Source organism: Pleurodeles waltl, chromosome 5 (assembly GCF_031143425.1).
Source record: "Pleurodeles waltl isolate 20211129_DDA chromosome 5, aPleWal1.hap1.20221129, whole genome shotgun sequence".
Classification (NCBI taxonomy): Eukaryota; Metazoa; Chordata; class Amphibia; order Caudata; family Salamandridae; genus Pleurodeles; species Pleurodeles waltl.
Window position 1 is genome coordinate 248459841 of NC_090444.1, and position 25040 is coordinate 248484880.

The following is a 25040-nucleotide window of genomic DNA, read 5'->3' on the forward strand; positions in this document are numbered from 1 at the left end:
CAGAACAAATGCACATAAGGTTACAATCGACCAAAATGTTCCAGGTAACAGGATTTAATTTAAGTGGGACGGCAAAAAGGCATCACCCCTTATTGCAGCGTCTATACCCAGGGGTGTGGAATTTGATTAAAGTTCTACTTGTCAATGGGACAGGTTGCTTCATAAATCTACTTGTCCCTTTGATGCAATTGTAGTACGTTGGCAAATCATGGCAGCAATCTCATTATATAAGAGCTCTGGTAAAATCCTCTCTGATTGTGCCAGGGTTAATACTATAGAAGGGCTTGAATACTAGCAATTTCCCATTTGTCACTTTTCTGCAGATCTACATATTGGACTGGAGGTAGCGGTAAGAAATAGTACCAGGGTTGGAATGCCTTTGGAGTCTGCGCAAACCCACTAACTTGCATGTTTTACAGGTTTTCACTAGCTCTCCTCTCGTATTTTCCTGTTCAGATAAAGGTTGGAAATTTACTCCAGACAAGAGTCAAAAGTAAAACTTTTTTCAGGGTTGGGGGAAAAAAGTGTATCCGTTATGTGTGATGAGTGGATAATTTTCCTTTATGTAATTAAAACATTCATTTTACATTAATTTTCGTTAATTATTTTCCTTATGTATTGAAGAAAAAACACCTCAGTGGTGCTCCAGTGGTGTAGAACGTATTCTTTATTATTTATATTCATAATCCATCCAAACATTGAGCATTTGAGAATGTGGTACATCATATGCGGTATTGGTAGATATGGTTTGACTAAGTTTCCATAGATGATCCAGATTAAATACTTGTTGTTTTTTTAAACGTCTTTATACATCTAATAGGACACGCCAACACGTGTTTTGCCTCTTTAAATGCCTGCAAGGCTGGGCCTTTTCAGTTTTCTTTTTCTATTTTCACTGTTTCCTTCCAGATTCTGTTGGTTGTTAAGTTTTATTTTAGGTTTATTTTAGGTTCTACTCTGTGGTCTATACCCTCTGCTCTGGGCACCCTCGAGGGTCATTTGTCTGCCATCTCGACTTTACTCTGATTGCCTGATCAACCCTCTTCGTTTAAATCTCCCATTGTTGGAAGATTTCTTAATGGTCTTACTCATCTCCCCATTCAAAATGCCCCATTGGGATTTGAACTTAGTTCTTATGATGTGTGCTCCTTTTGAACCACTTCACAACTGCCCACTTCGACTGCTTACTCGGAGAACATTCTTCCTTGTAGCTGTCACCTCTGCCCGCAGAGTGAGTGAGCTGCAGGCTCTTTCTCCAAAGCTACCTTTCATCTCTACCCATCCTGACAGGGTGGTGCTTCGTAATAGGGTTTCCTTCATACCTAAGGTGATCACACCCTTTCATGTAGGCCAATCCATCACTTTGCCTTCTTTTTGCCTTCTTTTTACACACCCTCTCTTCCTTTGGAGGAAGAGGAGCGACTCCACCGTCTGGACCCATAAAGAAAGGTTGGGCTGTGCAGAAAAGAACCATCTCTAGATGGGTTGTTCTCTGTATTAAAATGTGCTATGCATTGGCTATGCATTGGCTAAAAAGCAAACCCCAGAGGGCTTGCATGCTCACTCTACTAGAGCAACAGCTGCAACTACTTTGTTAGCATACGGAGATCCAGTCCCGGACATCTGCCAGGCAGCAGCAGAGTTGGTGTCCTTGCACACATTTACCAAACGCTACTGCCTGGACAGTCGGGTCCGAAAGGACAGGTACTTTGCCTGTTTGGTCCTGCAGAACTTCCTAGTATGATCTTGGTTCACAGACCCTCTGGGGATGGTATTGCTTGGCATCTATTCTAAGGTAAGGAACCTGCAACTAGAAGTCTTGATCAGATGAACAAGTTACTTACCTCCGATAACGAATTATGTGGTAAAGACATATTCTAGTTGCAGATTCCTTACCGACCCCCCCCCCCCCCCATCCTACCCACTCTGCAAACTGATTTCTAGGGTCAGGGATTTCCCTTTCAGGGCCTTAGTTTTGGTGCACCAGGGTGAATGTTCTTCATGGTTCCGCACTTTCTGGCGTGGAAAGTCGTGAAAAGAAAGTGATGTCAGCGCGCTGGGTGGCACCTATATACGGCGACCACAATGCCAACGACAGACGCAGAGTCGATCAATGACACCAAATTGCACACACGGGTCCTGCTTGATTAAAAAGTCTCATGATCCAAAGTGATGCCTGGGGGGGGGGGGAATTCTAAGATAAGGAATCTGCAACTAGAGTATGTCTCTACCAGATAATTTGTTACCGAAGATAAGTATCTTGTTCCTCAATTGTTCAATGTTTGGATGGATTATTATGAATATAAATAATAAAAAAATAAGTTCTACACCACTGGAGCACAAAGTAAGAGTGTTTTCTTCGATATATAAGGAAAAGGAGTAACCAAATTTAATCTAAAATTAATGTAACATTGGTGTTTTAATTACATAATGGAAAATTATCCACTCGTCACATAACGGATATCCTTAACAGTATGAGTTGGCCCTACAACTAAGGAGTGGTATAGAGTTTCCCGCACAAAAAGAACAGGATCTCAAATTGGACATTACTGGTAGGAAGAGGAGTAGGTTCGGCCAAAATACCTAATTTACATTGGGGAAAAATTTAGTTGGTGGGAAAGTGAACTTGCAAAAGCTCAACAGGTTTTCGCATGATTAAATCTACACTTGCATATTTGCTTGGTCTAAAATACAGTTCACAAATATTTTCTAGGGTCTAATATTGGTACTGTTCAAGGGCATTTGCTGACCCCTACAACATTTCTGATTGAGACATTTATCCGGAGATTCCTCACCTTTTGAATGTTCCTCAGGCAACAGATTGGATCTGGAAACTTTTCAGCAGTGCTTCTGAGTGTTAGAAGGTGCCACCTTGCCACCTTGATCAGAGCAATGTGCTTGCTCAGCCTTTCACTGATGACAGTTGGTACAAGGACTTGCAAGAAGCTAGTAGCCTTAATGCCTCTCCAGAAATGGCTCACCTTTTTATTCCCGGACCTGCCACAGATGAATCCACTTCCTGTGCCGTGGTTTTGTGTACAGTGGCTGAAGTTTACCACCTTCAGCTCCCCACCATGGGGATAAAAAGGAATGTGCCTGCCGAGTTCCTGCAACCTGGACACAGTTCTGCTGAGCCTGTTGTCCCATTTAATGAAGCTCTGCAAACACTTTTTATGAGGGACCTGGGCCAAACCTTGCCCCGGATCCCCTATCAACAGACAAATTGCCAGGCCCAATTGTCCTGCTCGAGCAAGAGGTCCCCCCCCCACCATCATGCCCCACCACGCTGTCAATTCCCGCTGTTTGTTTAGGGTGCTACTCCTATACCCCTTGGGATTCAGCAGCTAAATCCTCCTTAGTGTACTTGTCAACCTTTGCTCTGTTCTGGCCCAAGCAATTCAGAACGGTTGTGATGTGACTAAGTTCACAATTCATTGTGGCTTGCATACCACTGATTTTATTGGACAAGCTGTTGGTGGTACCAGTGTTGCCATTAACAGCCATGCGTGTGGCTGTGATCTACTGGGTTCCCTAGCAACATCCAGTCATTCCTGATGGACATTGCCTTTGAGAAGGCAGGCCTGTTCATGGACAAGGATGATTCTGCTCTCAAGCAATTTAAAGAGGATAGCTACCACCAGCTTTCTGGTCCCCTCTAGCACTCCTGGCAGCACCAGTTCAAACACTCCTTTCGCTGTTTTGAGGAGGTACCCCTTTATGCCAGCCAGTCCAACCCCTTCAGGGGACCCAGCACTTTCTCATTAATGGCCAAGGTGACCACCACCCATGGGGCCAAAGCCAGCGTGCAGCCCAGTCCACCCCCACCCCTGCCAAGCCTCTTTAGTGTGCCATTGCTGGAGTACAGCCACGTGGTGAGAGGCAAAATCTGGCAATACTTTCCAGTATGGAAGGCGATCACCTTGGCCTGGTGGGTCCTGAAGATAGTTCACAGTGGTTATGCGCTATCATTTATTTTTTCTCTGATCCACTTTCAGCCATCCTTCCAACAGTTGATGGAGGACCATCTCTTCATTTTGCAGCAGAATGTGCAAGTCTTTTTACCAAAAGGGTTGTTGAGAGGATGCCAGTGCCAGAAGTAGGTGTAGTTATTATTGTTGCTACTTCCCGGTGCCCAAGGCAGAGGGAGACCTTTGGCCTGTATTAGATCTGTGCTTTCTCAACACCTTCCTCCAAAAGAAGAAATTCAAAACGCTCACCTTGGCCCAGGTCTGTCTGCCCTCAACCCTAGAGACTGGTTGGTGGCATTTGACCGACAGGATATCAGTGGCCCTTGGGTGTTCTAAAATGTGGTGATGGCAGCTCATCTTCGGAGGTTCGTAATACCAGTCTTCCCCTACCTCGGCGATTGACTGTTGGAGAGAGGCTCACCCACAACAGTTGTAAGCTCAGCCACCTCCAGACTATGACAAACCTCCTATTGTTTGGTCGAGCTCTCAAGGTTGCATATGTGTGCTCTGCAGTGGGATCGGAAGTCCCAGTTGCCCCAACATTAAGCAGACCTCTGACAATGTTCAGATTTCAGGGGAGACTGCAAAAGATCTGTAGTGCGGTTGTTGGACAGGTATTGGGCCAGCTGCAGACCCTGTGCCAATAGGCTTTGCACCTATGGAAATGGCAGGACTGCCAAGGAATTTTCCTGGTGGTGAACTACTTGGCAGGATCTTTAAATTCCAGGGTGGATGAGCTTAGCTGTTGCCGCCTAGTGGATTACAAATTACAACTACACCTGGAGGTGGTGCAGGGTCTCTTCCAGGAGTGGGGTGAACCCTGGCTCAATCTGTTTGCCACCCCAGGAACACGCAGTGTCAGCATTTTTGCACATGGAGTTTCCAAGGCCTCTCTTACTTGGAGATGCTCTCCACTGTGAGTGGAACTCAGGACTCCTGTATTCCTTTCTGCTGATACCACTCCTTCCCTGAGTTTCCAAGAAGATCAGGATGGACCAGCCCAAGTCATCCTAGTGGTGCTGGATTGGGCCTGAAGAGTATAGTATCCAGAACTCCTGGGCTTGAGCATTTTGTCCTCCTATCTGGCTGCTCCTCTTGGAGGACCTGCTGTCACAACAACAGGGTAGGGTTCTGTACCTGGGCCTCTGCGACCCACACTTTCATGCGTAGACATAGAGCTGCAACAGCTGAACACCTTCGACTTTCTTCCGGAAGTGGTTGTTGCCCTTTTGACAGCCAGGCATCCCTCAATTAAAACTGTATACGCCTGGATGCGGGACACATTTGTGAGTTGGTGCAGCACTGCCCCCTTGCCGCTGCCCCCTAAAGCACCCCCTCTACCCCCACACACACCTCTTTTCAGGTCACAGTTGCCAGATCAGCTCTTTGTTTAAATCACTGGATGTGCCATTTTTTCTCTTAAAGGGTTGCAACATATATTTCCCCCTTTTCCTTTTGTCCTTCCCCAATGGGACCCTAATCTGGTTCTGACTTATCTTATGTGCACTCCGTTAGAGCCACTTTACAGTGTCCCTTACGGCTCCTTCCAATCAAAACTGTGTTTCTTATTGCCATCACATCAGCACAAGGGGTGAGTGAGCGTCAGGCTCTCTGTGTCACTCTGCCTTACACCACCTTCTTCCCAAAGTGGTTCTGTGGAAGCGGACATCCTTACGGCTGAATGTTGTGCCAACGTTCCACTTGACCAAACCATCCCCCTGCCTACATTCTATGCTCTGGTTCACCCCACTAAGTAGGAAGAGACGCTCCATCAGTAAGACCCCAAAGGAGCGCTGAGTTTCCACACTGATCGTACCAAAGAACACCAGGTGGACAATCATCTCTTTGTGGGGTTTTCAATAGCGAAAAAAGGCAAAGCAGTGCAGGAGAGAACCATCTGCCGCTGGAATGTACTCTGCATTAAGATCTGCTACACACTGGTCAAAAAGCAGCCTCCAGAAGGACTGCATGCTTATTCTATCAGGGCCAAAGCTGCTACCACAGCACTGGCATGCGGAGTCCCTGTTTTAGACATTTGCCAGTTGGCTACATGGACTTCCCTACACACGTTTTTGAAGCATTGTTACCCAGACAGTGAGGTTCTCCGGAAGAAGTATTTTGCCCACTAGGTCCTAAAGGACTTTCATGTTTGAGTCTGTTCACAGACCCCCCTCTGAATTAATATTGCTTTGGTTTCTCTTCAAAAGGTGAGGAATATACAGCTAGAGTACTCTATCAGAAGAACAAGTTACTTACCTTTTGTAACGCTCTTTCTGGTAGAGACTGTCTAGCCGCAGATTCCTTACACATTGTGAGGCAGTGTAAAGTGGACACTGCTAAGGAGTTTGGAAGTGAAAAAAGACCTTCTAGCCTCCCCTTAGTGGAATTACAATCCCCTTCAATTTGCACCAACGTTATACCATATTTCAAAGCTAGTAAACCTGGTCCTGAAAGTAAGTGCACCAGGCCGATTAGTTACTGCATTCGCTTCTAGAGCACAAAGGCTGAATTTAATGTCATCTAATGAGCCTTCCACTTGGGTGGAATCAACAGATGTGAATCTCTCGGTAGATGCGAGCCATGTTGACTTTCAGTCAGGCCTGACTCACCCATCGTCCCCTGGCAATCAGAATATACTGCACAAAGCGAGTGTCATGAAGGTTAAAAACCAGCAGATAAGCCATGCGCGTGGTAATGAATGTAAGGCCAAACTTTTGTTTCAGCCGGAATATTCTTCGCATGGTCGCCAGGATGTGCTTAATAGAGTTAATATACTAAGACTAGTCAAGGAGATTCTTGACCTTAAAAAGTTAACATCAACAGATCTAATAGCGGATGAATTATTGCCCCCAATTAGTAATAATCTATCAGAATGCACGCTCACCACGTGGAAATCCGTTGAAATAGTGGATTTGATTTTGTTCTTTTCTTCAACGTTTGGAAGCTGGGGGATAGTATTAGTTAGACCCAAGCCATTAAGATATCCCCTCCCACTTTCAATACAAATAAATATGCCGTCTACTCCATCCAAGTCACCTAAATAAGTTTTAAGGGGTGCCAGAAGTTTATCTCACAAACAACTGGATGTTTATACCATCACACCAATGATTCCAATATCTAAAACTTCTCAATAGCACTGGCTCCCACAGTTCTTAAATGCCTCTCAAAATGCATGATTAGAGATCTTACAGGACTCTAGACAAAATCAAAAGTCTGTACGTTTACTGTCTTGGAACATAGCTGGTGCAAGATTGCTGTTGCAAAGTGGTATTCCTCTGGAAAGCTGGAATTGTATGAATGTCATTGCTCTGCTCCCAACATGACCTGTCACAAACTGGGTTTGTGCCCTACTATTCTAAAGCAGTTAGGCACAAGCGACAAGATAGGCCTAGTGGGGACTTGGCCGTATATTTTTCCTTAAATGTAAGAATTGACATTGAAGAGCTTCCACAAGTAGACCCAGATAATAAAACTTACTAATTGGGCCTTCCAATACAGACCTCCTCTGTTGCTGGTTAATCTTTATATCCACCCTGCTGAGTCTTGAAAGAGGGCCACAATAGGAAAACTATTGACCATCATTACAGAGTACCCCAGCTCTCCCTGGACTGGGACATAATACTCACTGGTGACATTAATATGAACCTTCTTCAGCTTGCAGAGGATGATAAATCACTTACAGTTGATAATGTGTTGAAATGTCTAGATTCAGACAACACTAAATGGCACATGTCATAATCAACTAAGTATGCATCTGGTAACATCATTAGAATACTAAAAAATGTGTGTATTAAATGGAAGATACCCAGGTGAGTCCCCTCCAAACTACACATATTATGGTCCTAAATCATTATCAATAATCGATTTCACAGTAGCAACCCTACCTTTAATTCCGTTGGTACAGCAATTTGCAATAAAGTACGGTTCATCTAGTGATCACGCTCGTCAAATGTTACAAATAGGATCTTCCCCTCCATCTCATATTCACACTTTACCTCAACTGAGAACTGTTTATCAATTAATTCAAAGTGACTTCAATGGACATCAGAAACAACCAGGGAAGTAGCTGCAACCGCTAAATTGACACTGACAAAGTCTTAATCCCCACCAGGATGTAATTAAGGCATGGCAGTGTTTTGGGAAGAATCTGTTCTCGTGCTACCCCAAGCAAATTACCCCCGTTACACCAGTATTCTTGATCCCAGTGGCCCCGTACTCCTTTCGAAACAATGCTGACTTGTCACGAAAGAGCAAAAGAGGCTGGCAAGGTGTCTGAAAGCTTCCCCAGGCAATGACTCTTTGGGAACTTTTAAAAAAGGCCAAGAAGGATTACAAAACTAGAGTTTAAAAGGAGAAAAACGAACATAAAGATCTCTTCTGGTCAAAACAAATATATGCAGCTAAACAGGCGAACGCCAGACATTTCTGTGAAATCGTTAACCGCTTGAACGCCAGAGGAAATCCAGTCAACAGCTCGAATGTAACGGAGACTGCCTGGGTGAAACATCTTGCAGAAGTATTTTTGGCAAAACTCCTAATTAGTAACTCTCCTGAACCGGCAAGTAACATCTCAGACACATTGTTCTCAAGGTCCATTTGTGTTGGAAGAGAATTTTACTGCAATTGATCATATGCTGAAGAAGGCTCATCCAGATGGGGGCCCAGGCCCAAATGGCTTACCGCGAGCCATTTTTAAGGAGGATCCTGTATTTTGGTCAGGAGTTTTAAGATCCTTATACCAAGAAATTAGATTAGTTGGTGTTATTCCAAAATCCTGACGTGGCTCTAGAATTAATCCGATCTGTAAGGGAGGGGTTAGGGCCAACCAAGCTAACTACAGGCTCACATCTCTTCTCGATGTGGAGGCAAAATATTTTGCCTCACTGGTCCTTGCAGATCTGGTGGATTGGTCCGAAAGTAATAAAATTGTCCTGGTCAACCAGACAGGATTTAGGAAAGGAATGAGGATGACAATTAATATACTTGTGACTTCTTTTCTTGGAGAGCAATGTCGACGGCTGAATAGGAACCTTTATTTAGCATTTATTGACTTCAAAGCTGCATTTGACTGGGTTAATAGGCAATTGCTTTAAAGTAAGTTAAAGCTATGGGGCTTCCCAGTTCCCTTGCTAAAGGCGCTAATACTATTATATTCGGATACATGGGTCCAGGTATAAATTGGTGACTGTATAAAAAACTCTCAAGGAAAATTCCCATGTATTCTCTCACCTGAAACAAGGGTGTTTGCTGGCACCACATCTGTTTAATCTCCTGTATGCGGATCTTTCTCCAATTTTGAGTAATGTGAACTCACACCCGCCACACTTGGGATCCCTCACTCTGTTTAGCCACATGAATGTAGGTTTGCAATAATCTCTTAATTTATTATCTGCCTACATAACCTCAAACAAATAGATCAGTGTGGCTAAATCTAAAGTTATGGTATTCGTCCCTCACCGGTCGCAGACCACTAGTTTGGCCCAGACCAATTTATAACTAGACAAAGTGTCACACTATAAATACCTGGATGCCCAGGGCTCATTTCCACAGAAGAAACATTACTTCAAGAATAAGGCAGCATCACTCGCTCATGCTTTTTCAACCCTCGCCAGGCAGCTAAATGGTTCATCTTTTCACCCGCTGTTAACAGCAATTTCTTCAAAACGACTGCCAACGCTCGCCTATGCCGTTATTGCAACGAATGGCTCAAATGCTGCTCTAATAGATATAATCCAGCTGAGGGTTTATAGGTGTGGTTTTAATCTTCCATGTTCAACCTCACCACCACAGCTTCGAATAGAATTTGGGCTAATACGGCAAGACTAACCATAAAAGCTGCTGCGGTTAAAACATGGTATAAAATCAGTAGAACAGGCGCACAATTAAATATGACCCTTTGGAAATCGTTTCAGAATGACCGAAAGTCTGCCTTTGGCAAATACTTGAAGTTGGCCATTAATCAACTGGGTCTGCAAGAATTGTGGGAAGTTGGCCCTGAGTACTGTGCCTTCAAAAAAGGTGTGTACAAGGCGGTAAAATGTTGATTGTTCCGTGAAGGTAGTCAAATTCAGTGCTCGTTCACACGCATGGATGCTAATAAATCAAGATACTAATCTGTTTCCAACATCTTACCTCTCTATTCCGTTTCTTGCACGAATGAAAAACACTTTAATGAAGATGTGCGTAGGCAGTATTCCAACAAGGGCTAACACCCCGTTGTGGAGAAGTTCCATCTCAACGTCTTGCAGACACTGTGGCAGGCACAAGGAAGATCGGATTCATATTGTCTGTACCTGCCCTAACTTGCAAGAACTTCGCTGTATTTTTTTTAAGCAAGTTGTAAAGGTCAAGCGGCTATTATAGCATGTCTGAATCCGCAGGACTCGCATCTAAACTGCATATTTGTGAGATTCATGGCCTTAGTTCTATCGTAACACAGCTGTAGGTAGCTTAAAAAGAAGGAAAACTCGTTAATCCTATCCTCAATCACAGATCCACAACACTAGGCAGTGTGTGTATTCAGCATATTGAACTCACTTGAGAAATCGAACGTTTAATATTTTAAATCAAATGGTTTTAAGAACTGAAACAGTAAATCTGACCTTGACTTCACCGACCCTCCCACCACCCTCATTCTGTGTTGGGACTCTCTCCATTAATAAGATCCGAAATGTACAAATCTACACGTTTACCAATTTGCTCTTGGGGCTCTGTGTCTAGGGGTGTGCAAAGTCTTGAAAGCAACATGCAGCTAGATAAAATGTCTACCTCAAAGAACATTACATTTGCAGTTTGTTTTTTCAACTTGTGACTGGATATCAAAAGCTCAAAGGCATGCATATTAGCAGTCTCCTTCCACCCTTTATTCCATCTATATGAGGACTTCATCTGGGTCCTTAGCTTCTGATAAGCGCTCCTTTTAATATCTAGCCTTTTTACCCATTGTGATTGTGGATTTTAAAAACACAGGTTTTGGTGGCTAGTACTTTGGGAAGAACAAAAGTTGAACTGCAGGTGCTGTCAGTTTACTGATGACACTGAGTCTTATCTTTATTGTCCACATTGAATTCGGAAGAGACATATTTCACATCATTGTTGCCTGCCGTTTTCCCCCTCCTCGAGTTTTCAACGTCAGTAACATCTGCACACACTAACTGAAGGAAACCCTTATTTTATTTTCAAGTGTCAGATAACTTTAGAGTGGACGGTGATTGTTCTTTGGATTCTGTTGCCCCATGAAAAGAGCAGTCATAAAGCAATCTGCGTGGGGAGCTTTATTCATTATGCTGCGATACAGACTTGAGTGAGGTTCCTTCTCTGTCTAGGGTGAATCTTTGTCTTTAGTCCATACTTTCACTAAGCAGTGTTGCCTGGACTTTGATGAACTTGTTTGATAAAGGCGGGTCTTAGGAGGAGGGCCACAGGTCCTGGTGGGCCTGATGTGTCCTACGTTTTCAGGATTTCCACATCAAATAAATATACAATGGGACTTATTTATATAGTGGTTATTTTGAAAATCTGGTAATGATAAAGCCTCTAAAGCTATGTTGTTCACATCTCTAATGGAAGAGTAATTTACTTTACCTTCACTAGGCACTATTTTCCACACAGATGACTCATCATCCTCCACCTTCTCTCTTTTAAGGATGACCATAGTTATTGCTAGTAATTTTCTGATTTGTACCTGTTGACTCCGTCCGTTTATTCTGGTTTAAGTAGAGAAGGACAATTTGTATTCAGTAGAACTGATGTGCTTTGCGACATCTTCACTTCACTTTTATGGTGATGCCTGTGGTGCTGCTGCTGGTGTCACTCTGGCTCTAGCCAGGTGGGGTGGTAGAATGACTTCAAAACGTTGTTCGGGATTACCTCTAAGATTTCCAGTCTGCGGGTAAATGGGGTGTTCACCATAAAACTTGTATATAAGGGCCAGATTTAGAACTCGGCGGATGAGTTACTCCAGCACAAGGGTGACAGATTTCCTGTCGCTGAAGACTAAATCACATTCTATCCTATGGTATTTAGATTTTGGGGGATGGGGTATCCGTCACCGTTGTGACTGAGTAACCCGACCGCTGAGTTCTTAATCAGGCCCTAAATTATAAAGGTTATTAACTGACTAATAAAGATATAATCTCTGCAAAACTGCGACTTGATTTTTTTTCCAATTTTGCCTTTATTTACTGGAAGTGCACGTTTATTATACTGCCTGTTGATTTTATTAAACTTCGCCTTCATTTAGTGGACTGGAGTGTTTATTTTATTGTTTGCTTTCCTTTAGTGCGGTTGGAACATTTGCTCGAGCGTTGGACTGCAGTAGCTCTGTCAGACAACCGAGTTTACATATGAGTGCAGCTGCTGCTTCACGAGATATCACTTTGGTAAGATACCATTTTAAAATAATTACTCAGCTCTAGATTTCTCTTCGAGATGTGTTCTTCTGCAATTGGTCAGACTGTTGGCAACTACACTTTTAAATAAGTTATCTGGCTTTGTAAGGAAATCAATCCACGTTTTAGCCTTCAGCGCTTCTGAATAGTGGGCAGATGATATGGCCTTAGGTCCAGCGCTCTCTACTTTGGAAGTGGAACTGGGGAACCAGGTATGTGTCCTGGTGTCGTTTCACCATCCTGTGATTCTAGGTGAATCACTTAAGCTCCACAGTGCCTCAAAAAATGAATGTGACCTAATGTAATGTAACTGGTGCTTATGTAAAGCATTCAAATGACCATTGACCGAGTTTGTGCTATCTAAAACTGAAATAAAAGTAGTGCAGTAATTATACTGGGCTGGAATCCTACTCAGTATCCCAGTAAAAGTGACTATTGATGTGGACAAGAAGTTCTTCCTTGGACTGTTTTCCTTGAGCATGGTGTAATGTCCGACTAGGTTGACACTTGCCATCAGTGTGGTCCTTGTGCAGAACAATAGTTTTTACCTGTTTTGTAGGTAATTCTTAGTAAAACAATGTGTATGCTCCAACTGAAGTAGACTAGTACACAAGTGAGTCTTTTTCCCTTATAAATTAACCCCTTAGCTGCTGGGCCTTCCCCCCCCCCAGTGCTGAGCCCTTTTTTGGCTATTTGGGGTAGTTCGCGCTTAGGGCTTCATAACTTTTTGTCCACATAAGCTAACCACGCCAAATTTGCGTCCTTTTTTTCCCAACATCCTAGGGATTCTAATGGTACCCAGAGTTGGTGGTTTCCCCTGGAGGAGACCAAGAAAATAGCCAAAATACAGTGAAAATTTAGTTTTTTCCCAAAAAATGGGAAAAAAGGGCTGCCGAAGAAGGCTTGTGGTTTTTTCCCTGAATATGCCATCAACAAAGGGTTTCTGGTGCTGAAATCACTATCTTCCCACCTTTCAGGAACGGGCAGACTTGAATCAGAAAACCAAATTTTTCAACACAAATTTGGCATTTTACTGGGACATACCCCATTTCTACTATATTTGGTGCTTTCAGCCTCCTTCCAGTTAGTGACAGGAATGGGTGTGAAACCAATGCTGGATCCCGGAATGCTAAACATTTCTGAAAACTAGACAAAATTCTGAATTCAGCAAGGGGTCATTTGTGTAGATCCTACAAGGTTTTCCTACAGAAAATAACAGCTGAAATAAAAAAATATTGAAATTGAGCTGAAAACAACAGCCATTTTTCTTTGTTTTACTCTGTAACTTTTTCCTGCGATGTCAGATTTCTGAAAGCAATATACCGTTTTGTCTGCTGGACTCTTCTGGTTGCGGGGATATAAAGGGCTTGTAGGTTCATCAAGAACTCTAGGTACCCAGAGCCAATAAATGAGCTGCACCCTGCAGTTGGTTTTCATTCTATACTGGGTATACAGCAATTCATTTGCGGAAATATGAAGAGTGAAAGAGGTATCAAGAAAACCTTTGCATTTCCAAAATGGGATCAAGATAAGGTTTTGAGGATCAGTGGTTATTTGCACATCGCTGAATTCCGAGGTGCCCATACTAGCATGTGAATTGCAGGGCATTTCTCAAATAGACGTCTTTTTTACACACTCTCTTATATTTGGAAGGAAAAAATGTAGAGAAAGATAAGGGGCAATAACACTTGTTTTGCTATTCTGTGTTCCCCCAAGTCTCCCGATAAAAATGATACCTCACTTGTGTGGGTAGGCCTAGTGCCCGCGACAGGAAATGCCCCAAAACACAACATGGACACATCCTATTTTTTTTATAGAAAACACAGCTGTTTTTTCCAAAGTGCCTACCTGTAGATTTTGGCCTCTAGCTCAGCCGGCACATAGGGAAACCTACCAAACCTGTGCATTTCTGAAAACTAGAGACCTAGGGGAATCCAAGGAGGGGTGACTTGCGGGGCTCGGACCAGGTTCTGTTACCCAGAATCCTTTGCAAACCTCAAAAAGTGGCTAGAAAAACAAGTTTTCCTCACATTTCGGTGACAGAAAGTTCTGGAATCTGAGAGGAGCCACAAATTTCCTTCCACCTGGCGTTCCCCCAAGTCTCCCGATAAAAATGATACCTCACTTGTGTGGGTAGGCCTAGCGCCCGCGACAGGAAACGCCCCAAAGCGCAACGTGGACACATCCAAATTTTTGGAAGAAAACAGAGGTGTTTTTTGAGAAGTGCCTACCTGTAGATTTTGGCCTCTAGCTCAGCCGGCACCTAGGGAAACCTACCAAACCTGTGCATTTCTGAAAACTAGAGACCTAGGGGAATCCAAGGAGGCGTGACTTGCGGGGCTCGGACCAGGTTCTGTTACCCAGAATCCTTTGCAAACCTCAAAAAGTGGCCAAAAAAACAAGTTTTCCTCACATTTCGGTGACAGAAAGTTCTGGAATCTGAGCGGAGCCACAAATTTCCTTCCACCCGGCGTTCCCCTAAGTCTCCCGATAAAAATGATACCTCACTTGTGTGGGTAGGCCTAGCGCCCGCGACAGGAAATGCCCCAAAACAGAACGTGGACACATCACATTTTTTCATAGAAAACAGTGTCTACCTGTGGATTTTGACCTCTAGCTTAGCCGGCACCTGGGGAAACCTAGCAAACCAGCACATTTTTGAAAACTAGAAACCCAGGGGAATCCAAGATGAGGTGACTTGTGGGGCTCGGACCAGGTTCTGTTACCCAGAATCCTTTGCAAACCTCAAAATGTGGCTAAAATACCACGTTTTCCACACATTTCGGTGACAGAAAGTTCTGGATTCTGAGGGGAGCCACGAATTTCCTTCCACCCAGCGTTCCCCCAAGTCTCCCGATAAATATGATACCTCACTTGTGTGGTTAGGCCTGGTGCCTGCAACAGGAATAGATCACACAACGGTCAATGTTGGTCCTTACGTGAGGCAGCTGTTGACCCTGGGGTGATCCATTCCTGACACAGGCACTAGGTGTAGGCACTCAAGTGGGGTAGTGTTTTTATCAGGACAGGTGAGGAGTCACTGGGTGGTAGGAATGTTGTGGATCCCAGCATATTCCTGTAGTTTGTGTGACAGAAATGCAAGAAAAATAGAGTTTTTTTTCAACATTTCAGCTTTGCAGGATATTCTGGGTAAGAAAACTTTGGGGAATCCACACAAGTCACACCTCTGTGGACTTCCCCCGAATGTCTAGTTTCCAGAAATGTTTGGGTTTAGTGTGTTTCTCTATATGGCCGCCGAATCCAGGACCAAAAACACAGGTGCCTGCCTTACAAAACCAGTTTGTTTTGCCATAGACAATTTTGATGTCTCCACAATATGATTTGGGTGGTGGAATTTGGGGCTGAACTAAATTGGTGAGCTCCCAAGAGAGCACTCTCTCTCTGCTTGCCGCCGCATTCACCTGCTCTCTGGGTTGGCCTAACCCACTATTACCCAGTTGCACGAACAGCTTGCGAAGGGACAGCAGGACTGTCCTCATCACCTCCCTCATAATGTACTGGAAGAGGAGTTTTCGAATGGGACTCCTCTGACTGAAAAATCACTCCCAGAGTCTGCGCCATTGTCCTATCCCTCAGATGCTGTCTCAGTATCTGATGTCTCAGTCTCTGATCCTATGTCAGAGCGGTCCTCTATAACCCGAGTGCAGGCAGCAGTCATCCATCAAGATGCCATCTCTGCTATTGGCTAAACTGTTGCTCTAAAACACTAGCCTACGTAGACAGTCACAAAATCGATGGTGTGTGTGAGATACGTGCAACAGTAGAGGCCACCTTACCTGCGCTTCTTCCCTCAATCAGCACGTACTTTCAAGACACTCAAAAAACACCTTGTCACATACCATTCGTCACAGTCTTTAGCACCTCCTGCGCCCAGTCCAACAATCATTATTGGTGCTCCCACTCCCTCCTCCTCGGATTCCCTCATTACCACCCAGCAAAAGTGCCCTTCATCTCTCCATAGACTTTACTAATGTACTCAGCTATTTACATAAAATACAGATGTGCTCTTTGCAGTAGGCATATAAACCTTCTGCGCTTCTTTATGGCACTAAAACTGCCACTAGACAAGTCGGACCCTTTTCCCCCCAGGGAAACCACACACATATTGACAAAAGTGATGTATATATGACAGCCAACCACCTGAAACTCAACTCAAGCAAAACCGAAATAATCCTCTTTGGCCCTCACCAAAAAAACCTGGGACCCCCCATGGTGGCCCACCACGCTAGGCCCTGCACCCACCCCCGCCAACTACGCACGCAACCTCAGCATCATCCTAGACTCCTCCCTCTCTATGACCCAACAAATCAACGCTCTTACCTCCTCATGCTTCAACAAACTCCGTATACTGAAAAACATTCAAATGGATCCCCACAGAGACCAGAAAAACTGTCACTCACGCACTCATCAGCAGCAGGCTTGATTACAGAAACGCCCTCTATGCCGGCACCACTCTAAAACTCAAGTGCAAACTACACGCATCCAGAACTCAGCAGCACGACTCATCCTCGACCTCCACCGACACGAACACATCTCTCCACACCTCAAATCCCTCCACTGGCTCCCCATTGACAAAAGGATCACCTTCAAGATCCTCATCCTCACACACAAATCACTCCACAACACAGGCCCTGCCTACCTCAACGAGAGTCACCTTCCACACCCCCACACGAAACGTCCGTTCAGCTGACCTCTCTCTCGCCTCTGACCCCCGCATCAAACACACCACCACCGGGGGCAGATCCTTCTCCTACATTGCACCCAAAACATGGAACGCACTCACAACCCACATTCGCAAGACCCAAAACCTACTTCTTTTCAGGAAGGGCCTCAAAACCTGGCTTTTTGAACAGTGAACCTCCTAGCCCCTTTCCCTCCCCCCCGTCCCCCCCCCCCAGCGCCTTGAGACCCTCACAGGTGAGTAGCGCGCTTTATAAATCTCTTTGATACAGATCTACCTATATATATATATATATATATATATATATATATATATATATATATATATATATATATATATATATATATATAAAAATATATATCTACATAGATATATCTATAGATATATCCATGTACCTAGATATATCTATCTACATAGATATATATATATAGATATATACATATATTTTTTTTTAGTTGTTGTATGGTTTCCTTGGGGGCCAAAATGGCCCCCAGGGAAACCCTACAACATCTTAAAAAAAAAAAAAATGCCCCCACAGGGGGTCACCCTGCCCACGGGCGACCCCCTGTCATTTCATTTTTTTTTTTTATTATTATTTTTTTTGAGAAAAAAAAAAATCCCCTGGGGGGGGGGGGGCGCGATCGCGCCCCCCCCCTCCCCCCCCCTGAAAACACTTTCAGGTTTCCTGGCTCCCCCGATGGCAGCACAGCTGCGATCGGGGTCCAGAAACAGTTTCAGAAGGCCTCGTAAGAAAGGGGAGAGTCTCCCCTTTCTTACGAGGCCTTTTCAAAATGTTTCCTGACCCCCCCCGATCGCAGCTGTGCTGCGATCGGGGGAGCCAGGAAAACCTGAAAGTGTTTCCTGGCCCCCGATCGCAGCACAGCTGCGACCGGGGGCCAGGAAACACTTTCAGGAAGGCCTCGTAAGAAAGGGGAGACTCTCCCCTTTCTTACGAGGCCTTCCCGAACGTGTAAAAGGCCGTTTTCCCCATGAAAGCAGGAAGGGGCTGCAAGGCTGCTTCCTGCTTTCATGGGGAAAACACCTTTGCAACGTCAGCGCGCCTCGCGGCGCGCTGACGTCACAAAGGGGCGGGTGGTGGGCGGGGGGAGACACGGTAGCTTCCGTGTCTCCCGGGGGGGGGGAAAAAATAAATTAAAAAATCCTCGGGTGCGACGCACCCGAGGATTTATTAATGCCCTTCCTGGTGTCGGCCACTGGTCGTGACCCGCACCAGGGAGGGTGTGTGGGCGTCGGCCAGTGGCCGACGCCCGCACTTAAGAGGTAAACATCTCCATTCTGGTATTTGTAATAAATATTAGTGCAAGTATATTGCATGAAACCACTGAGTTTTTATTAAATTAATGATACGAAAATTAATTATGTTAAGTTGGTAAAATCCATTCATTTCAATTGTCTCCATCAAATGTTATTTCTAAACTTTGGCTTTCTAGTGTGCACATACAATGCTGTTTTGGAAAAAGAAGTGGACCCCATCAAGAAATGGGACTCCTTAAAACTGAAATAAGAGAGACAGTGCAAGAAGAGAACAAGGAAGCATTGGGATGGTGGGGAAAAGCTGAAATTGAGATAACCAGAGAATAGTAAACAGAGAGCTAATAGAAAATTTCGAGAGGGAGGACATATACAGATGCTAGAGATTTAAGGGACACATTTAATCAACATTTCTGTTTTCGTTTATTTTCATAGTGAAGTGTGAGCAAAGTCAATACGGATAAATACATTTCATTTTATTTCCTGGTTTTGCAGGACAAATATATTTTGATAAAATAATAGTAGGAAGGTTGAGAAAAATGTGCAAACATTTTTGCATACTGATCATGCCAACTATTGAGAGGAGTGGTAACTACCTGTGTTGTTGTTGTCAGAGTACCACTCCTTAATCAAGTAGCTATTGCAGCATGGATTAGCAAATTTTGCGGCATCATATATTTAAATGTTGCTTCTGGCAATCTTTTTGATTTTGTGGAGGAGACGAAAGGAGGCCATTGTATGCAAAGGCTTTATTAATATTGGCCATTTATTTTGAGGTTGCAATAGGGTGGTGTTAGACAAATTCTTGGAATGGATTTGGCCCATTCCCCGGCTTATGGGTTGATTCTATGTTTTGTTTGACTGTGAAACACTGTTTGATTCACAACCATACTGTATGCAAGAAAACATACTCTAGAACAGATAACAAAACTTGTATAGATCTTTGCTGAACATAATTATTTTTCTTTCAAATTCTTGCTGTAACATATTTGACATAGCTCACCATAAGTGTTCCACAGAGGTTAATCCAGAACGTGTTTTGCCCTATCTTCGTGACTTTTCAAGGCCGACGTTTGTTAAGAGATAACAAAATAAATTACTAGAACCAACAGGCAGTTTATTAATTATAATGGAGGCATACATCTTTACTATGCACAACATACAGAAACAGTTAAAGGTTTTGAAGATGATCCTATGATGTTCATGTGAGGCACACACCTATGTTGAAGTAACATTCTCATGTAACATGCATTATCGTTCATGGGGGTTACATTAAAACAAGGACTGTGAAAAGTGACTTCATGGTACAGCAAGAGAAAAAGAAATAAGACTTTGTTTGAAATGGGAAATTGTTAGAGGGGACATATTGGTTAAGTGTATATAACACTTAACCAATATGTTGACAGAGCCTGGTTGTGTGCAAGATAACCATCTTCTTAATTCTGTTAGTATATCTTCTGAAATAAATCTTACTGTATTGAGTCCAAAGTGTTTACGCTGTGGGGAGGTAAAGCAAGGACAAGTTTCCCGATCTGGTGTCATGCTTCTACATGAGGTCTGAGTACCATAGTTTGCTTGTATTTGTAACAGTATGATGTCTGGATGTGTTACCTTTCCAAGACAACATTTTGATCATGAGGAGCAGATCATTTTTGTGCCATGCATGTGGCTTACAGTGCATCTCCAATACAGCTCCCAGCTTAACAATTGGTACTCATTCAGATTGAAAATGCTCTCCTACTTCATTCAATTTACAGAATGAGAAGTAGTTTGCTTTAGCCTGTCTCATTTGAATTGCTTCAGTAAATGTTGTAGAAATTAGGTGTTTACATGCTCTGCAGAATTAAAATTTGAGCAGAGTTCTTAATATCTTGTGTAAACCATATTCCCAGATTGAGTCATTAGTATAAAACAAACTGCTTATATTGATTTAGTATAAAGCAAAGTTAATTTTAGAAGATTATAATATTGCTCTGGGGATTCTATATGTACAAAAGAAAAAGGCAAAGGTTTTTTTTTTATTAATGATGATATACTTCTGAGAGCAAGGATTATTTTCCTTAGGCACTAATAGTAGGGTTTCAGTATTTTAGTCATGAAATATATTAGCCAGATAAGAGCTGCTTATTGTGTGGACGTGGAACATAGATTTGTACATTTAAGCTGAATATAGTACAATGGCTCCATTGAGTTAATTTACGTGGTGACACAAACCCAGTTGCTTAATAAAATATCTAGTGAATGTCTTAATATTGTAAGGAAATAAATTACAGACAGTCTTCTTTAGAATCATAAATTATATATTGATATAAATCCCCATGCATGGATGCAAAGGTGATAAGGTACTACTCAGTTATTCCTACTGTAGGCATATCGTCTTTTCATTTTACGTTGAAGATGCATCACGTCATACTTAAATCTGATGTGCACAGATTTCCACTGAAGGACCAATTTGTGTTGCTGTTTGATGCGTACATCATGTAAGTTAACTTGCTGTTGTTGGAAATGTACTATCAGTGTGGTTGTAAAAGAATTGCATGCTTCCTAGGTATGAATTTAGTATCTATGGAAATGTTAGTAGAGCAATACATTTCTGATTCTTTGTTCTGTCCATGTTTTGCAGTGTCAAGGCAAAGAATCCACTCTCTTTTTTTTCTTAGTTTGGCGATAAGAGAAATGGCATAAATAGTGACGATCTGTTTGCACTCATGGTGCTTGACATAGTGTTCTGAGAGAGGTTTGCCAACTCTTAGAGCCTAGTTATTCTGAAAATGTTTTTGCATTGGGGTTTTGATTGGGTGAATTGTACTTCCAACATATGCTAGATCACACAGGAAGATAATTATTGGGTAAGTGATCTAAAAATTACGATTGACAAAGTTCTTATGTGACTTGCATTTTCGGTGAGGAGGTGGAATCTGCGCTGAAAGACGAGAGCTATATCATGCTCCTTGGGACTCTTGGCCCATGCCAAACAGTTTCTGCATCAATTACAGAAGTTTAGAAACTACTCCTGTGGGTTGACATAAAGATAGATGAAGCTTTCCCAACCAGTGGTGCAGCAGGCACCCCAGTCTTTTCACAGCCATGGGTGTGGGTCTACCAGGCAGCATGCAGGAGAGCAGGGGCATCAGTCATCAAATTCTTATTCCCCTAGCTACAACGGAGACCAAACCACATTAGTTTACCCTTAGTGATGCATGTCAACGAGTAGGGGATAGGATTCAACATTTCCTTCCAGGTTGGCAAATCCATCATGTCTGATAGATTAGTATTACAGATTGTTCAAAATGGTCATGCCTTGCCTTTCCTCTCTGCCCCACCCACTATTCCTTCCACACATTACAAAAGTCAGACAAGCACCTGCCCATTTCACTCACTCCGGTCTATCCTGGACCTTAAGCCTCTGAATGCCTTACTGTGGAAGGACAGATTCAGAATGCTCACGCTGGCTCAGATCCTGCTTGCTTTGGACCCAGGTGACTTGATGGTATCTTTGGACTGGCAGGATAAATATAGCAGTTCCACCGACATAATCTGTGGATGAAAGTAGGCCAGGAGCATTTTCAGTTTACTGTACTCCCCGTCAGCCTCATCAGCACTCCTCAGGCATTCACAGATTTGATAGCTGTACTCACTGCTGTCTTCAGTGGTCAGAGGTATAGGTATTTATGTACCTGGACTGCTGACTGTTAAAGCCAAGCTTGCAGTCAGTCATGGACTACCACATGATGATAAACCTCTGGACATTGTTGGGCTCATAACAATGAGCCACAGTCCCATCTGCATGTTCAGAAACTTGAACTCACTAGGGCAATCATAGACACTTTGGAGTAGCAGACATTTTCTCCAAGTTCATGACATTTAACATATCATTCCAATGTTTCAGGCTGTGTGCTGGATTACATGAGAATAGCTCCGAGGCTTCTTGACTGCTTCACCGCATATATTCTCCTCATCAACCATGCCAGGTGGCTTATGTGTGTTTTGCGATGGAACTTAAAGTTCCAGTGGGCCCTGCATCAAGACAATCTGACCAATGCCATTCAGTTCTCAGAGGAGACAGCTCAAGAAGTGCAGTTGTGGCTGTCCAAATATAATGGGTCCAGCAGCCTGCCTCTCTTCATTCTCCACCCAGAGCTGATGGTGGTGACTGATGCATCGCTGGGCTGGGGCAGTCATTTGGGGTACGTGGAGATCAAGTGACTGTTCTCTGGCAGAGGGCACACTCAACATCGCTCCGCTGGAGTTGTGAGTCATTTGTCTAGCTCTGAAGGCCTGTCTGCCATCCAAGGTAAGGTGCCACAAAAAGGCCCTGTTAGTCATTGTTTGACTCAAGAGCACCTCATCTGTCTGGCAAGAAGATTTCATTCAAGTTTAAGAATTCTAGTCTTCTGCTTGGTGATGAATTGGGTTTTTCCCCATTTTTCTTCATCAAAAGTCTTATGCTTTTTTGTGCAAGGTAGCTTTCCCCACTACCCAGATTGTACCCATGGATTCCCCTAATCGCACATTGAGGTAAAAAAACATTATTAGTTACTGCAGAAGTTAGGAGCACTCTGCATCTTTCAGACACTACAAGTTTAAACGCCACATATAGTGTTCCAAGTTGTCAGTACCACTGAACAGTGGTCAGATACTCACTCAGGAGAAACTGCACTGCTATAGCATGCAGCATGTTTCCTGCTGGGAGAAGCAGGAAGTCTATTCTCAATACGGTTTTATGGACTGGCGAGATGTGTATGTATATTCCTGGACATGAGGGTGTCTTTCTTGCCCCATGTTGCGCAAACCCAAGGATGCTTCTTATTTGGCCAAGGCAGTGCTGTCCTGGGGTCTTGCCACTCTGGCACCTGCTGTGTCTAACAGGTCCATAACCGCATTGAAATTCCCTCTTACTATGGTTTAACCTTGGGGTAACCCTGTTGCTACTTACTTGGGCTCATTAAGGGTGGATTTAGAGAGCTGCAGGAGAATGTACAAGCTCATATTATGTTATATTAGAAAGTATTTATAAAGTGCAAAGTTCACTCAGCGGTCTGTTAGTGCAAAAGAAATAAAAGTATAATCACAGAGGGGAAAATAGTGCTTCAATTCTCAAAAACCTGCTTAAAAAGATGTGTCTTTGATGCTTTCCTAAATGAAGTCAATTCATGGATAGAGTGAATCTCATCTGGAAGACCCTTCTTTACATGAAGTATAGGAACCGCAAAACTGCGTCCACCCATTCTGTTTTACCTAAACCGGGGGATCACCAGAAGGTTGGCCATAACTGAACAGAGTCCTCCTTGGGGAATATCGCACTATTGGATTTCTTAAGAGCCCTGAAGTTATCCCTTTTAGTATTTTTGAAAATTAGACAGCAGGTCCTAAATATCATCCACCACTTATCTGGGAGCCAATGTAGGCTCTCTATATAAGGTGTGATCCACGTCTTCAAAGGATTCTAAAAATCAACCTAGCAGAGGCATTCTGAACAATCTGTAAACGGTTCGATTTGCATTCAGGCAGACGGAGATATATTCTATTAGCATAATCCAATGTGCCAATAATAAACACCATGATAGTCTTCATAGCTTCCAGGGATAGGCCCGGTTGAATCTTCCTAATAGTTCTCAACATAAACGTGTATTTAGAGACAACTGCACTGATTTGTGGTTTAAGAGATAAGGATTGATCAGCAATAACTCCTAAACTTTTAGCTGATGGTTTTGGAGAGGGCAACAAACCCATTTCGGGAGGCCAAAAATTGTAGTCTGTGAAGAAAGTGTGTAGCCAAAAAAGTACAATTTTTGCCTTTTCTACATTTAGCTTTAAGTGATTTTGTCTCATCCATCCACTGATTTGACACATCATGCTCCTAAAATGGTAATTGAAAGATTATGGTTTATCGAGCTGGATTAAATCTAATAATTGTCAGCATAATTTAAAATCCAACAGCCATTCCTAGCAAGTTCTGTAATAAATGGCTGAATGTAGATATTAAAAAGATGGGCGAGAGAGCAGATCCTTGTGAGACCCCACTCTCTATCTCTAAATCAGGTGCTCTAAAAGTAGAGATTTGCACTGCCTGTGTTTTATTCTCTAGAAAGGAAGTCAACCATTTATATTTACCATATGTTGATCCAGTAATATCTTATGATGGATTGTGTGGAAGGCTGCAGACAAATCAAGGAGGATAAATGCTGAAACATCTGTTCTCCAAGTCTCTTCTTAGATTGTCTGACTGATAATATCACAGTTTCAGTACTTTGTTGTGTGGGTCCAGAAAATTTGAATGCGAGAGGAATAAACTCACCTATTGCACTATGTGAGCCTCTTTAGAGCAGTAGGGTAACAATAAACTGGAATGATTATTCTTCAGGGTTTTTGGGTCATCACCTGGTTTCTTCAAAAGTGGGATGTTAACAAAGATGAATTCCTTCCTTCCTTCCAACCAAACCATAAATCTTACTTGTGCATCTGACTTAACCTGTGAGACTGACAGTAGGACGGTCTTGTGACCCTGCTTCTGCAGGCAGGTCGCTCCCCGCTCCGCCTTCCACGCCACCTCCTTTCCCGTTTCCCTTTTAGCCTTATTCCCCGCCGCTGCGTCCCCTGCGTCCCCTCCCACCTCCCCCCTCCCCCCTCCTTCTCACCTCTTCGTTAGCCAAATTCCCAGCCGCTGGGTCCCCTGTGGCCCCTCCCGCCTCCCCCCTCCTTCTCACC

At 43.4% G+C, this 25040-nt stretch overlaps 1 protein-coding gene across 2 annotated transcripts in view; it reads left to right on the top strand.

The window, feature by feature from the left end:
* Nucleotides 1-25040, top strand: part of MTA3 (metastasis associated 1 family member 3) — a 964160-nt gene that overhangs the window by 244250 nt on the left and 694870 nt on the right. For both annotated transcript variants that reach the window (XM_069233985.1, XM_069233984.1), the window contains exon 8: nt 12250-12349. In XM_069233985.1, the coding sequence (XP_069090086.1) occupies nt 12250-12349 (100 nt within the window). The remainder of the gene's footprint in view (nt 1-12249; nt 12350-25040) is intronic.